Genomic DNA, 15371 nt, shown 5'->3' on the forward strand with positions numbered 1-15371 from the left:
GAATACCCTCAGTTGTGAGGAACCTGAGAACACCTGTGCATTGTCTTAGCAGCCACCAGTTTCTTAGAAAGCACTTGATGTTCATAGGGACTGCTGTTGGCTGTAACTGAACAAACAATGTACTGTTTTTCCCTAGACTGTAGCAAATCCTGATATTGCTGCAAGAAGGAAGCTGAAGAGACATAAGAATAAAGCAGAAACCAGAAAGAGAAAAATAGAATCCCTGCGCCCTATGCACAGGGCTAAGAGACATCGAAGTCATGCACTGAAGGATTTAGCAATGGTGGAATGAAAAGGCTTTTCCTTCCTGGAGGATTAATTTATGAAAAGTAATACTGAGCTAAAGAACTAATTACTGTTTAAAAAAAGTATTTACATATTTTAAATGTATTTATTAGCATTTTTTCATGTCCTCTTTCATCAAGGATCTTAAATAAAAGCTTTTCAATTTTTTCCAAACCTGTATATTTACTAGAGCATGTACACTTGAATGGGCAACAACTGTGATATTTTATATTAAATTTTACTTCATTTGTAAGAAGTGGGTTCTGTGATGACTTGCATTCATGCCTGTGAACACCCTGATCCTGGAGAGAAAACACTCTGCCTCCTGACTTTGATTTGGCTTTCAGTTTCTGCAGCTGTACGGAGCTACCTACCTGTCACTTCTGGCTAAGCTGAGAGTACAGGAGTAACAGCTTAAGGAGGTGGAAGTTAAATTCAAATTATGGCCCTGGCACATCAGGGCAGTAGGTATCTACTGAAGACATTTATTTTCCTTTCAGAAACCTAATGCTGTGTTAGCAGCCAAGAGTTCATTACTTGTACTCTGTTGCTGTACGTCAGCGTGTCTACACTGAACGATTATGAAGTGTAACAACATCAGCTTAAGGAAACCTCTTTAGGTGTTTAGGTGGCTGCTAAAGCTGGCAGCAGTTGGACTTGTTTCTGTAAGCAAGCAGCTAGCAAGCAACCTCTAAGAAGCAACACACCTCTGAGTACAGCTGACAGTTTCAGATTTTATTAGTGTTCTAACTACACCAATATGCTGGCCACTCAAAACCACCAAAGGAGGAGGGGGATGACAAAAAAAAAATCTTTCCCAGCCAGTAAGACTTTCATACAAATTAACATAAGTACATTCTTTAAAAAGAAAGAAAGAACTAGAGCATTATAATGTACACAGACATTCACTTAGTTCAGTTTTACAATTCAAGAGAAGCATCCACATTACAGGAATCAAACTCAGATCTGTCCTATTTACAAGTATTTGTGGCCTGAAAATTCTTAACTGCAGAAGGAGGGATGCTGGATATAACTGAAACTTCCTTGCACTGGTCAGTTTTGTATCACTGCCTGCTCTTCAAGGCCTCCACCAGCCTAGGTAAAAAAAAAAAGGTTAAGTCAATTTACTGAAAACTCATTTCAGTTCTGCTGAAATACTTTTAGGAGAAAACCATTCATTCTTTTAATGTGGATTCTTATCTTTTATGTCAGATATTCCACAGATCCAGTCTTAAAAAAAACCAAAACCAAGCCTGTAAAATTAAGCCTATGAATGAAGCATAACCAGACTGTTACTCACCATTCCATTGCTTCATCAAGGCCTGTGCCTTTAGTTGCAGAGGTTTTGAATATCTGCCATTTTCGGTCCTTCAAAGCCGGTAAGCCAAGGGCATTTGCCATTTCTGTGGGAGTCATGGCCTGTTCCATGTCCTGTTTATTTGCAAACACCACCAAAATGGCCTTCTTCAGCTCTTCTTCCTACAAAAAAAGGGAATCATGGAAGTTGTCGCAGAGACTTTTACTGAATTTATTTAAGCAGAGAAAACCCAGAAACTTCAGCAGCTGTCAATGATTTTGTTTGCTGATTTTTGTTCTCTAGAAAATTCTTCAGTAAAAGAACGGTGTTTATTTTCAATTCTATCATGGTATCCCACAGGGGCAATTTCAGAAGGTGGCCAGTCCAAATTATGAAACAAGCTGATAGCTGGATTTAACAGGGCACATTAAGTGAGCTTGCAGGAACTGGGGAGGGAATGAGGTGTTGCTCAACTCCTTATTTATATTACCCTGTTCTGCGTATGTTCTTCAGCTTCAAAATGCAGTAGAATCCTATTTACTGTTAATCTTTCAGGGCTTGATTTTGCCACCACTGCAGTACTGAGCAGCTGTCCTTGAGGCAGGTAAATTTTCATATGACCACAAGGCTTCATGCAAGTAACTGCCAGGAACCATGAAATATCTATAGTGTATTTGGTGCTTTTTTCAGTCAGAAGTGTTGCCTGGGCTATGCTGAGAGCTGAAGTTTCACAAGTGAAGTTGAGCTTCACTTGATTCACTGAATCAAATTTCACATTCACTCAAATAAAAAAGTTTTAATTTCTCAATTTCTTGTCTACTGATAAGGACTGTTATCCTTGTTTTCTTACCTCTAACATAGCAACAAGCTCTGATTTTGAAGTGCCAATTCTGTCTCGATCACAGCTGTCCACTACATAAATGACTGCATCTGTGTTTGAATAGTAACACCGCCAGTATGGCCTGCAGAAGAAAGAGAAGTTCCAGTCATATAATTTGCATGTTTAGCAGTTCTTTTTAGCCAGATAATTAAAAACAGATCACCCAGAGGAAGAAGGCAAGTAGAAGATATCTTCAACAGGCTACAAAAAGGAACAGACAGTACGAATACTTTCCAAGGCAGAACACACACACACAAAAAAAAAGCCCAACAAAACACAAAACAAACAAAAAAGCAGCTTGAAACCAGGGAAAGGACAGAAGTGCTGGGGACAAATTTATTTGGGAATCAGCCTGCAGGACATCAGGACCATAACCAAGGGACAGGGAAGCAAGGAAAGTTTGAAGACACAAGCTTCTTCATTACGGTCATCAAAGAAGGATAACCAGGGAAATCTTAAATAACTAATTCATCCAGGCAAGTGATTAACAAGGATCAAAACAAACCACCTTTTTCAGAATTATTGTACTGAAACTAAAAAGGGAAGGAACCTATACCTCACTAACTGCAGTTTCCTATCTAACTATACTTTGCATCTTACTACTGAGCGTTGAAAAAAGGATCATACAGGGGTACTAATAATTACTCATTACAAAACTTGCAAAGCTTGCTAAAAAAATTACTGTCTACACCTAAATCCAACTTCCTAGCTTTGCATTCTTAAGAATATTTAAGTATCCTTTTGGGTTTATATCACCCACTCCTCTCTTTCTCCAATGCTACTCAACTGCCTACTACACTAATGAACTTGTTTTTCAAGGCAAATTGTATACAAATACAAACAGCTGCTTGTTTCTTTCCAATCTGTAGTACATTACAGGTTTTACAAACTGAATTCCATCAGAAGAAAGTGCTCTCCTGACAATGGGCTGTTTTTAAAACTTAAACCAGTTTTCAGAAGTGCCTGCTTTGAGAATTCCAAGAACTTGGCAGCTTTTAGAGAAATTTAATTACATCTTTTGATTTTAAGAGATTTATTACCTTATGCTTGTCTGTCCTCCCAAGTCCCAAACTTGAAATTTCAGATTCTTGTATGTCACTGTCTCAACATTGAAGCCAATGGCTGAAACAAAGTTACACAATTTTACTCTTGGTGATTTTTCTTTGTTTTTTCTGAAGACTATTACAGCACTTTGTTTGCAATTCTCAGGCCTGAAAATTCTCAGTAGTTGCATAATGAAGTTCATGCCCTTTGCAAAGTTATCCCAACAAACATGGCTCAAAATAACACAGTAATTTTTCTTCTTTGAACAATAAAACCACATTGTAAACAGATTGTAGAGATCTGTAACAAATGCTAACATTGTTAAAAATCAACAGGAGTATGCCTGAAATCACCAAAAGAAACAGAGTAAGGGGTAAAGAACTAGCCTGCTTTGATAACCAAGTGCACAACTGACAGCAGTAGAACACTGAGGAATGTGTCCTTCATGTCCCTGCAAGGTCTGCACTGTGGTCAGAACCTCAGCATAACCAAAGCAGAACCAGTTTCTCAGCAGAGGACTTGACACTGAGATGTCTGGAAGATGGCAACAAAGCTGCATTAGAACACGTATGTCGTTCCTTTTCCTTCCAGCCCAGAGAAACACAGCACAGGGAAATGAATGGTGGGCACAGGCCGCTTAGAATTTATGGAGGCTAAAATAAGCAACACCCTCGGGCAGAAAGATTACAGCATAGCAAACTGCTGGTTTCTAAAAGGTAAAACTGACAGATTCAGGAGGAACACAAGAGATATGACAGGCACTCAGAAGTCAAGCATCCCTTGTCCTTCATGTTACACAGGGCGATCCTGGCCAGGCCACTTCGACACACACATGGTGGTGCAGCAGGTTGGTGTGTGAGACCTCACATTGAGTATTTTTACATTTTCTACAGAACATAAATCATCTGATTTCTTCTTCTCCATGTTAAAAAAAAAGTGTTTATTTAATTAAGACTCTTGTCAAAAAAAAAAAGAAAATTAAATAGGTGTGATTCACTGACACCATCCTATGTACAATAACAATGATCTCTGGAATTGTCATAACAGCTTATATCTGGAAAAAAAAGAATTATACAATCCAAAGTTACCATCTGCTGAACACTGACCTATCACAAAAAGCCTGCCAAATATTGCTAACCATCTTAAGGTCAAATGCCTTTTGCATTTTGTAGGACAGCATAATATTGTTTTGTAATGCTTTTATGCAAGAAAGTTCTTAAATACAACAGTGCAAGGCTCCTACAACATAAGGTTCTATTTTTATGAAGGAAGCATGTATTAAGTTCAGCTGACAAAGTTTATGTGTTAGAGCTACAGGCAAATCACAGGCTACAGGCAAATACTCTCCCTACGGCACTGATCACTTACTTGGAATGGTGGTAACAACTTCTCCAACTTGTAACCTGTAGAGAATGGTTGTTTTTCCTGCTCCATCCAGCCCCAGGATGAGAATCCTCATCTCTCGAGTTCCAAACAAACTGGAAAAAATGGTGGAGAAAAAGCCCCCTACAAAAACAAGAAGAGAAAGATGTTTCCATGTCAGCTAGCAATATGGCAGATATGGAAAGACACAGAGACCAACCTTATTTCTTATGGGGCTACAATATGTTTCTTCAATGAAAACAGATAAGTTCAGGTTGTTGCCCAGATAGCTGTGTGCTGAACCACTTTATGTCTTCCTGGTTTATGCTGCTATTTTATGATTTTACGGTAGCTCAATGCAGCAAATTATGTTACAGCTTTCCCACTGTGGTTACAATTTTATTTTTTCCTTTTCTCTCATTTGCCAAAATCTGAGCCATCTTCTCTTTTGTTTGTATCAGACTCTATCTTTTCAATACCAAACACTAGAGAAGGACATGCTGACGCCTGAAAGAATTCAGCCTCAGAAGATGTTTTACAGTCTTCCACAGGACCATCCACTTCTTTTTTCTTAAAATGGAGTATAAATCAGTAGGTACACGTTAAATCAGTTTGTTACAAACTGTGAAGCTGCACTAAATCGAGTACATTAACAGAGAAGTCCAGGAGTTGATTTTAAATACCCCTTCTTTTTTTTTTTCAAAACTGGCTCACCCCAACATGTCATTTATTTTCTAAATGCATGCAAGAGTACTTCTGGCCAGATTAACATCTGATTTATGCCTACTAGATGTTTAATCGTAGAAAGAATGTTAATGTTCTAAGCCTGTAACAATTATGTTTTTTCCAATGATTCTTATAACAAATATATGTAACGCTAAAGAATATTTTTGTCAATACACTTAAAGCTTGTAAAAGGCAAAGGTATAAGGAGCCATCAGTGGCCAGTTTGCACAGTGCTTCTCAAGGCATTTACTGTGAGACAAGTGAATAACTTTAACAAAACTGAGATGGAAAAAAGGTATTTCAATACAAACATTACAAGTAGAAGGTTACTATTGGATCCATGGAGGCCTAAGATTTGAAAACAGTTTCCTCTAAGTCAGTAACTTTGCTTACTGCCAGATACCTCTGCCTCTTTTTATATGCTAATATGTACGCTTTTCCCACGCTAAAACACTGCTCAAATACCATCTGTAATAGAACAGGTTCATGCCAATCACTTCACCCTTGCATTCAGGGCCTCTCTTACTATTCCCTCTACTTCATTTACTATCCTGCAGCACCTCTTCCCATAATACATTCCTTATTAGGAGTCCATTACAAACTTGAGTCGGAGTTTAATCCTGGTCTCAGGATACGACCGCACGCCCCCTCCCGCCGCGCTGCTCGGGCGATTCGCCCTCGCAGGGCAGCGCTGCGCCGACCCAAGGCGGCCCCGAGGCGCCTCTGCGGCAGCGCCCCGGAGGGACCCGCGGGTCGGGCCCGGCCCGGTCGTGGGGCCGGGGGCAGGTGGCAGCAGCCCCGCGCCCGGCCCTCGGCATCCCGCCGGCGGTGCTGGCGGTCAGCACCGTCCCCTCCCCGCGGGAGGGTTCAACCCCGGCCCGGCCGCCGGCCCCGCCGCCCCCTGTGTACGGGCCGCCGGGACGGGGCGTGACGGACGGGACCCCTCGGGCCGCCGCTCCCCGCCAGCCCCGCGCCCGCTCCTCACCCATGTCGAGCCGCTCGGCCGGCGCTCGCCGCGCTCCGCTCCGCTCCCCTCGCCGCGCTGGCCCTGCCGCCGCCGCCCGGCTCCACGTCGAACGCCGCGCCGAGTAAACAAAGCGCTCAGGCCCCGCTGCCGCCGCCGTTTCGACACACGGGGCCGGGCGGCGCCCGCCCGCCCTCGGCGAGGACGGAACGGTCTGAGCGCGGGGCTCTCCCCGTGCCCTCCCCCTGAGGACAGGCCCGGGCGGGAAGAGAGCGGAGGGAAAGGTTTAGAGAATAAAACCCGCGGGCCCGGGGACAGCGCGCGACGAATCTGCGGCGGCGGGGACGGGAGGGGCACGCGCGGCGGCACCGGCCCGGGGCCGCCGGGACCGCGCTGCTGCCACCGCGGCACCTGCGGGAGCCGGGGCACCGCACACCCCCGGGAACACCGCACACCTCCGGGAACACCGCACACCTGCGGGAGCCGGGGCACCGCACACCCCCGGGAACACCGCACACCCCCGGGAACACCGCGGCACCTACGGGAGCCGGGTCACCGCACACCCCCGGGAACACCGCGGCCCCTCCGGGAGCACCGCGGGATAGAGTCGCGGTGCAGACGTTACTGAAATGCCACACACCATGGTGTGCTTTCTAAAACGAAGCTGATTCCTCTAAGTCAACAGTGCCAACATTACATCCGTGTATTTAATGAGAAGCGCTGTAGGTTAGTTCTTGGTTTTCACGGAGAATGGTGGAGAAAAAAGAAAAAACCGTGATGAGAATAGACAAAAACCAACTGTGTAAAACATACTAATACCAAGCTGCTCCTATGGAATAGCTAATAACCCTCACCTGATAGCAGAGCTGTCATCATCTCTGCATAAAAATGATGTAATCCATAATTAGAGTTTGTGCAGATAATAGTTTATAATTATTTTCTATTTACTTAAGTAAGGAAAACTCAGGGGAAACAATTTACAACGCACAGGTGGTGAACTGGGCCATAAGATCAGACCGAGTTAAGGGAGAAATCCAACAGATCTTATGTCAATAATCAGTGGTCAAGCCTTTTTTTTTTAATAGTTTTTTTACAGAAGAGACAAGGATATATGAATATCTCATAGGAGAACAATCTGTAACTATAGAACCAACCTACCACTCACAGCTGCTGGCTTCCTCCTCATGCATTTTATTCTGTCTTTATACTTCTGTTTCAGCAAGAATAGCACAGAAAACTTTACTCCACAGAGCCATAAGTACCAAACCTAGGGCAGTCACCTTCCATGACTTTCACCACTCTTTTTTTCCTTATATAAGGAAAAAATATACTTGTATATATACTTGTATATATACTTGTTCAAAGTAAAGCAGCTTGTACTTCTCTCAGCTGAAAAAAAGATAAGAGGGGGCAGAAACAAGAAGTTCACGGTGCAAAATGAATACAGAATCCACACCACAGTAATCACAGTCTGCAAGTGATGAAACTTGAGTGCCATGGTTTCATTAAATCTGTGTGAGAAACAGGAACATACACAAAACTCTTAGTTTTCTCTGAAAGCATCCGTAAATGTAATGTCATCACAGCTGCAGAACTTCCTGTTTCCTTGATGTCCTCCATTAGAATTCTTTCTTGCTTGAAATTTTACATTAATCATAACTTGGTTGAAAACAATCCTTTATTTTTTCTGTCAGGTTGGGAGCAGTAGGAAAGAATACACAAAACACATCCACAGGGATAAAAAAAAAAAAGGAACAAAATATTTTTGACAGTATTTAGAAAATGTCTGATCTAGAAAATACAATGATCCAAAAGGCCTGCCCTTATACATTGCTTCATGGGCCAAGCAGCACGTATCAAGAGTCCTTCAGGTCCTTGATATCCTTAGGAGACCACGGATACGTCTGACAAGAGCTTGAATAAAGGTGTATCGTGACCGAACCTTGGAATATAAAGCTTCGATTTCCAGAAGCTTCTTCTGCAGAGATTCACCAAAGCTGTTTGTGGCTTCAATCTGAAGCTGAAGAACAGAGATTAGATGCAGTCATCAATACAAAATCTTCTCTTCCTGGAATGTTAGCTTATCCATCATCAACTGACTGTCAACTCTTTTGCTGTGATTTACTTCTGAACTGCTTTCAAAAGAATGTTTTTTTCTGACTCTTCTAATAAATACTACTTGCATTCTTCCCTCACGTTTTTCTCTATAAATTATATAATGGATCGACTTTCTACAGAGGGTTTTGGGTGACTCAGCACATTTACTGATTATCTCAATATTACCTCCTTATAACCTCTCCAAGTTTTAGGAATTAAATTCCTGTTCTAGGAATTATCAGTTATAATTCAGCTTCTTCAGTTACAGTCACACAAACACGTCTTCCAACTAAAATTTTCCTAGTCTGGAAGGACTTAAGGACTGTTTAGGAGTTAAGAGTCCAATTTTTTCATTAATACATATATAAAAAGTCACTGAAAAAGTTAATTACATTCTAAGTATTTTAGCAAGATGATGCTGTACATATTAAATTGCTGTGTAAGTGGAAATTACTTCTGGGCTAGCATTCACATTTCATAGTCACAACTTCTGTTACCCTTTTGATCTCCTTTCTCTACAGCCTAGCTGCAGCTGAGCTGTAGTAAACAGCCATAGGATCACAGAAAACTGGGAAACTTGCCCTCATATTGCCAGTCTTTCAAGGATACCTGACATTTTCAGAGAGCTATTATTAAAAAAAAAAAAATATCAGTTCACCACTCTGTAAGAGAAAAAGAATGATGATTTTTTTTTAAGTAGCTCGTTTTTCATTTAACTTTTCATATTAAGATTCAAAGATACGTGCACAGTAGCACAACTGCCACCTGTTTCACAATAGTTTCCAAAAAAATTCTGCAACGCTTCATTAATCCTAAATTAATTTGTATGCTGTTATTGCAGGTTGTTCAGAGGTGGGAAAACAACAGTCAGCCTGCTCCCAACAGCTGCAGGGTAGTCAGGCACACTCTGTACCCTGCAGTAGACCATCACATCTCACCTGTTCTATATCATGCTGGCTCACCCGATTTAGTCCACTACTGAAATCCAAGTTAGGCTCGGAACCAAAGGAATCTAGCAATAGAAAATGAGATGTAAAAATTATGTTGGCTGCTCCATACTGTTTCTCTATCAAGTTGTAAAATGAGTTTAAAACACAGTGTTCCAAATTGCTCAGTAAACTTTTGCATTAGTAATTATACTAATTTTTTGACTTAAATGATTTAGAGAAAATACACACAGAGTGAGTCATAAATAGTTTTGACCACACGACACAGTGCTTTAACCAAAATAACTTTCTCCCTTTCTGACTTCCTTCCATCCCTTTTTTTTAAAAAACCAAAATTCAACAAATTTAAAATCATCTGGTGAATCAATGGTACCTATAATTCTGAAAAATACTTTTAAACCCACCAATATTAATTTCATTTCTTAATTTCATCTTAAATTATTATATTGAAATATTTTCCTATAAACTGTTTTGAATCACTGATCTGATTATATTATTTGAACTTCACTTAGTTGGAACAACAGAAATAAAAAAATAGTTACTTTTACTTTCCTTTGGAGGTTACGTGTAATACACAAAACCCAAAAGTTCGGGAGTCAACAGTATCTGTATTGCCAGTTCTCCAGTAGAAAATCCAAAGGTATACCAAATCCAAACAAAATATCTTTTATTAAATATAAATGGAAATATATTAATAGTAGCAAATCGGTTTTGAAGTTAACCATCAGAAGTCATTCAGCAGCATTTTGATGTTTGAGAAATTTTACCTTGCAGCCTTCCTTTCTTAAATGACATCCTAGAGGACAGCAGTGGGTCTTGGGAGTCAGTGGGTGTGCAATGCAGTAGATAGTGTTCCAGATGACGCCAAAGAATGAAGAGACATATTTCTATAATATCTGCAGACATGTCTAAGTGAAGGAGCCCAATTTTGTTGTGTTTCGATAGTACATTTACTCTATATTTACACACTTGGAAGCAGCTGAAGATGTTAGCTCAACCATCTGTCATCCCCCTCTGCCACGGCCTGGCAATGAATCGCTCGCCCTCACTCTCCTTATCTCTTCAGTGCAGTGCTGGCTCCCTACTGCTACTCACCCTTAGAGCCTTAAACCAGCCCTCCACAGCAGAGCACAGCATGAGTGCTCATATGGTTTGTCATGGTAGCTCAGCTGCAGAGACAGTCAATAAAAGTGAGGTTATAAAGCTAGGGATGGCAGTAACATCGTTGGTGACAACAGGTAAGTGTGCAAGAACACATCTTTCCCAAGGGAGATTTTAGAGGAAAATTACGATCTGTTGAATCACAATTCTTTTGTGCATGACTGGTTATTTCCATAGATTTACTGGTGTTTATGAGATTAGGTTTATGCAAGGTGGACTATAAGACTGGAAACTTCAGTTATGATAGGCACATCAAAATAATTTTTCAGAATATTTCTTCCACCACACTTCTGTGCATGTGAATGTTTAGGAAGTCTGGATACTAAATTGAAGAACTGGGCTGTAACTACTCCTTTATTATCATGTAGCAGAAAGTCTTAGCAGGGTCTCAAAAATGGGAATTACTAACTTGAAAATACTTACATTCTGGCAATAGCACAGCAACACCCTCTTAATTTAATTGCCAGTATTTCAAATTTCCTTTTTGCAAAAGGTTTTGCTCAAAGTGGTCAGAAATCCAGGTAAAAAAAAACCTGTTTATATTTCTCTGCTTTTCTGCAGCATCACCTTGAGGGTCATTTCAATTTGAGAAGGATACAAGAACAGAGAGAGAGCAGCTTGGCTCGGTTGTTTATTAGCTTCACCAGGCGTCGCCTTGCCAACACATATTTTTGCGAAGTGGAAATCTTGTCAACTCCAGCTGGCATAACTGACTGACACAGCTGTGGTCAGAAGAGAAAAAAACAGACTATAGGGAATCACAGAATATCAAGAGAAATAAGCAAATAAGATTACATATTAGTATCTAGAACTTTTTTGTAAGCGACTATTTCTTCAAAACCTTGCTCTCTATTTTGAATTTGATGACTGAAAATCGAAAAATTAAACATATCCCCAAACAACTATTATGAAAATCGCAACTTTTACAAAGTTAATATTTTCCCTAAAGTTTTAGATCACACATTCTATGGACCCCTTCAGCAACAGTAGGAAGGAATATGCACATGAAGTGAAACTGCTTACTTATCTAAGATGCTTTGGAGTCTCTGTTACAGCTATGTCTAAGTTACTACAATACATAAATTACAGAAGAAAATTACCTCTTTTATTTCATCTGGTGGTAGTTGCTCCACATTTTGCAGTTTGTTAACACTCTGACGATGGCTGTCATAGTAACTGAAGAAATCACTAGTGCTCTGTTTCAGCAGGTAGACAATAATGCCCAGGCCAGGCAAGTGCCAATACGGGACCACTGGTGCTTGTGTATCTGGACAAGATGTTGAACTAGTTAAAATAAATTAAAAAAAAAATCCAAACCACCTAAAAAATCCCAAGGAACCAATAAGGTATGCTCTCTGTCAATAAAGTAGTCAAAGTCAGGAAAGCACTGGCAAGTTTATATTTTGCACTTGTGTGTCAGAAGTAACACAAATGAAAGTCTAGGCAAAAAATTCTGTGGCTGCAGTACTGAGTGTAACATGTGAAATGTAATAGGTTAGAAGTCTCACTATTTACATATTTTAATCACTCAACTGCATAATAGCATACTGTAAACTCTTACCACGTGTTATAGTAGTTCCAATCAGCATCAAAACACATCTTACATGTCATAAATGAAGTCCTAGTTTCACATAATGTAACCCAGCACAGCGCTGAAAAAGAGAAACCCGCACCTTCCCCTCTCCTGTGCTATTTATTTACATACACATTTCTTTACCAATATATATGTTTCTGAGGTTGCCACGGGAAGTGAATGAAACGAATTTGTTTGGTTTAACTTGGTTGGTTTCCTGATTTGGCTTAGTGCAAGGCTGAACAAGCATATCCAGAATTAGAAAACGAGCACCTACAGTACTGGCATAAAGTGACTTAAAGTGTATGTGAAACTACAGCCTCTAGCTCATCACTTTCTACTAGCCCAAACGTCACACCATTCAGTCTCAAAATAGCAAGTCAAAAAGCTCACCCTGACGAGGCCCATCTCGGTTGGTTGATTCTGACAGGCTAGGAGTAAACAGACAAACAGTGTGCTGAAAACTGGGGGCGCTTTGCAACATAAGCGATTCACAGTATTCCATCACGTTTGCACAGATCTGCCAACAAAGGGGAAAAAAAAAAGACAGCATGTCAATTACAATATCTGCAGGCTTTGGAACGTTAAATTTTAAATGGATAATTGTCAATGAACAACATGCTTTGCTCCTCTCCTCATCAAAATGTGACAATTCTATTTTCTTACCAGTTACAGCTTCAAGTCTATCATTTGCAACTTTGTCTCTTTCCCAAAACTGCTAGCTAAAATTTCTGGATAATACTAAATCCCCTGTGGTTCTAACTCAATGTTAGCCATTGCCCTCTATACCCAGCCTTCATTTTGAAAATTTCTGATCAATTTAAGGCTTTGAAGTTCATGGAGTTTGTACCCAAAACAATAAAGGTTTCTAAAGCAAATTTATGTAAACACACTTTCAAAGGTTGCTTTAAACAAAATGTGGGATACTATACCAAACTAAAACCAGTGTAGAGCATTACCACTGTCATATGAAAGTATGGTAACTAAACAAATTGCACAGCAAGTAAAAGGTTTAGACTGAACATCCTAGGAGCTTCTTGTGTCCTTACCTGTTGCATGGCCAACTCAATTTCATCCCTCTTGTTCACTCTGTCTCCCCCTGCATTATCATCTTGCAGTTTGAACTGGCGTAGTCTGTCTGAACCACCAAACCGACTTAGAAGTCCTAAGCACTGCCGCTGCCATAAGAAAAGAACATTTGAATTTGTATCTCAACAAATGAAGGGCGTGATTCTTTTCACTTAAGTGATACATGTCCCTTAAAACAGAAGAGTAAACGTAGATTAAATAAAAAAGCAATGCAGACAAAACTGTTAGCACTTTGTAAACAAAACTAAAATTTTTAAAAGCATAGTGTTTTAACTCACCTTTAATTAATTTAGAAATTTATGGCAACCTAAACCACTGCCAATGAGAAATTAACGCAATTCAGACGTCCTCAACTTTGTCTTATTTCTCTTGCAGACTATTATACTGATTCATGACAGCTTAGGTTTACCCATTCCCACACCTAAAACACCCATACAGACAAACTAACAAAATCTGAATATGGAGATAGTAATTTCCATAAAAATAGAGTGCAAAAACTAATTCAGTAGCAATTCAGCAGAAAAGAAATAAAACAGTAGCATGTGATAAGCCAAATTGTGGAGCTGGAGACATGCTTGTGGCAAAGTGATAACAGAGTATTTCTGCATTTACTTCACATGCTTTGGTGTTGACTTCAAATTCTCCTCTACATAAAATGAACCCTAAGCCAGGGAGGGAAACAAAGGCCCTGATGCAACTCTGATGTTACCAAATATTATCTTTTCTACTGGGCAGGGAAGTCAGGGAGACCCCAATAAAACAAACCCTGTACCTCCCCACTCACACACAAACCACCCTCACAAAAAAAACAAACTACCACACATTCTTCATGATAGTGGAAAAACATCCCTTTCGTAACTGCTGCTATTCAGAGTAAAAAAAAAGGAAGAAATGCATCTAGACAGACAATTCTAAAAGGACAAGGGCTATATATATACAACTTTATTACCTGAAATCGCCCTATGTGTCCTTGTAGCTCCATCTGTGTCCCTTCATTAACATCTATGTCCAGCTCACTCAACACTCCTGATAAAAGATACAGCCATTAAATAACTGTTTGCTTTTTCTTAAACAGATTTATGCAGTATATACATTTAAATACAAAAAATTTCAGCCCAATATACAACTTGTGTTCTGCAGAGTTTTTGAGCAAAACATTCGGATATGAATGTAGCTACTAGAAGATGCATGAGAGCATGTAGCTTACTGTTCTGGTAAGTAATTAAATGGGGGCAAGGGGGAAGGGAGGTTGGGATGGAAATTGCAGCTTTTGTACAAAGCTCTTTACAGTGTAAGCAAAGAAACATTTAGGCTCAACCTACAGCTCCGCATTCCTTTCCATTGTAGTCAAGACACCTATCCTGAACAAAGAAAGCCATCAAATCAAAATAGACAACTTATTTTGAAATGATAAGCAAGTCCTCCAGCATGCAGAAGAAATCACTATATCCATCACAATAATTATTAGCCCTCTGAGAAGATAAGTCACTCAAGAGAAATGTCAGCACGCTAATCTGCAGCACTTCCCTCAGGAAGTCTTCTTTTGTAAATAAACAAAAACGGAGAAGACATTAACAAAAAATATGGGCATGCAAACAATTTTCTATCTTCATTTCCTCAGTCACAGAACTTACTGGATGAAAATTCTTTTTTGAAGATACCGCTTATACTTTGAGCACTTCTATTTGCAAGTTTTCTCCAAAACAAAAAGTACTTACTGTCAGGTAGCATGATGAAAGGAAAAGGGAAAGTCAAATACATATGGGTAAGAGCATTATGTCCACTGCAAATCTGTCATATTTACTGCAAGAACAATTATTTAATATTTTTTTAATTTTTCCCAGAGCTCTACATGTCAGGAAAGTTCTGTATTGTTGTAGATATTCTATTCGATGTCTTACTATTTCTTTACAAAAAACAAAGCCTGAGATTCATGTAGACAGGGC

At 40.0% G+C, this 15371-nt stretch overlaps 3 protein-coding genes across 4 annotated transcripts in view; 1 reads left to right on the forward strand and 2 right to left on the reverse strand.

The window, feature by feature from the left end:
* UTP20 (UTP20 small subunit processome component) overlaps positions 1-541 on the forward strand; it is a 60962-nt gene extending 60421 nt beyond the window's left edge. The window contains exon 62 of the mRNA XM_051784851.1: positions 137-541. Coding sequence (XP_051640811.1) covers positions 137-292 — 156 coding nt within the window. The 3' untranslated portion in view covers positions 293-541. The remainder of the gene's footprint in view (positions 1-136) is intronic.
* A 458-nt stretch (positions 542-999) lies between these two features.
* ARL1 (ADP ribosylation factor like GTPase 1) lies at positions 1000-6739 on the reverse strand. The gene is made up of 6 exons (XM_051784873.1): positions 6580-6739; positions 4875-5012; positions 3503-3584; positions 2433-2544; positions 1586-1764; positions 1000-1380 (listed from the first exon to the last, which is right to left on the reverse strand). Exons 1-6 carry the CDS (start codon positions 6581-6583, stop codon positions 1350-1352), a joined length of 546 nt encoding a protein of 181 aa, XP_051640833.1. The 5' UTR covers positions 6584-6739; the 3' UTR covers positions 1000-1349.
* A 1165-nt stretch (positions 6740-7904) lies between these two features.
* The window catches only part of NUP205 (nucleoporin 205), a 50314-nt gene continuing 42847 nt past the window's right edge, over positions 7905-15371 (reverse strand). For both annotated transcript variants that reach the window (XM_051784852.1, XM_051784853.1), the window contains 8 exons: positions 14375-14451; positions 13386-13514; positions 12730-12856; positions 11864-12030; positions 11362-11485; positions 10370-10498; positions 9594-9667; positions 7905-8578 (listed from right to left, as the gene is read on the reverse strand). In XM_051784852.1, the coding sequence (XP_051640812.1) occupies positions 8426-8578; positions 9594-9667; positions 10370-10498; positions 11362-11485; positions 11864-12030; positions 12730-12856; positions 13386-13514; positions 14375-14451 (980 nt within the window). In that variant the 3' untranslated portion in view covers positions 7905-8425. The remainder of the gene's footprint in view (positions 8579-9593; positions 9668-10369; positions 10499-11361; positions 11486-11863; positions 12031-12729; positions 12857-13385; positions 13515-14374; positions 14452-15371) is intronic.

This window comes from Manacus candei, unplaced genomic scaffold, assembly GCF_025592945.1.
Source record: "Manacus candei isolate 608988 ecotype Guabito, Panama unplaced genomic scaffold, ASM2559294v1 h1tg000018l, whole genome shotgun sequence".
In the NCBI taxonomy this organism is placed as follows: domain Eukaryota; kingdom Metazoa; phylum Chordata; class Aves; order Passeriformes; family Pipridae; genus Manacus; species Manacus candei.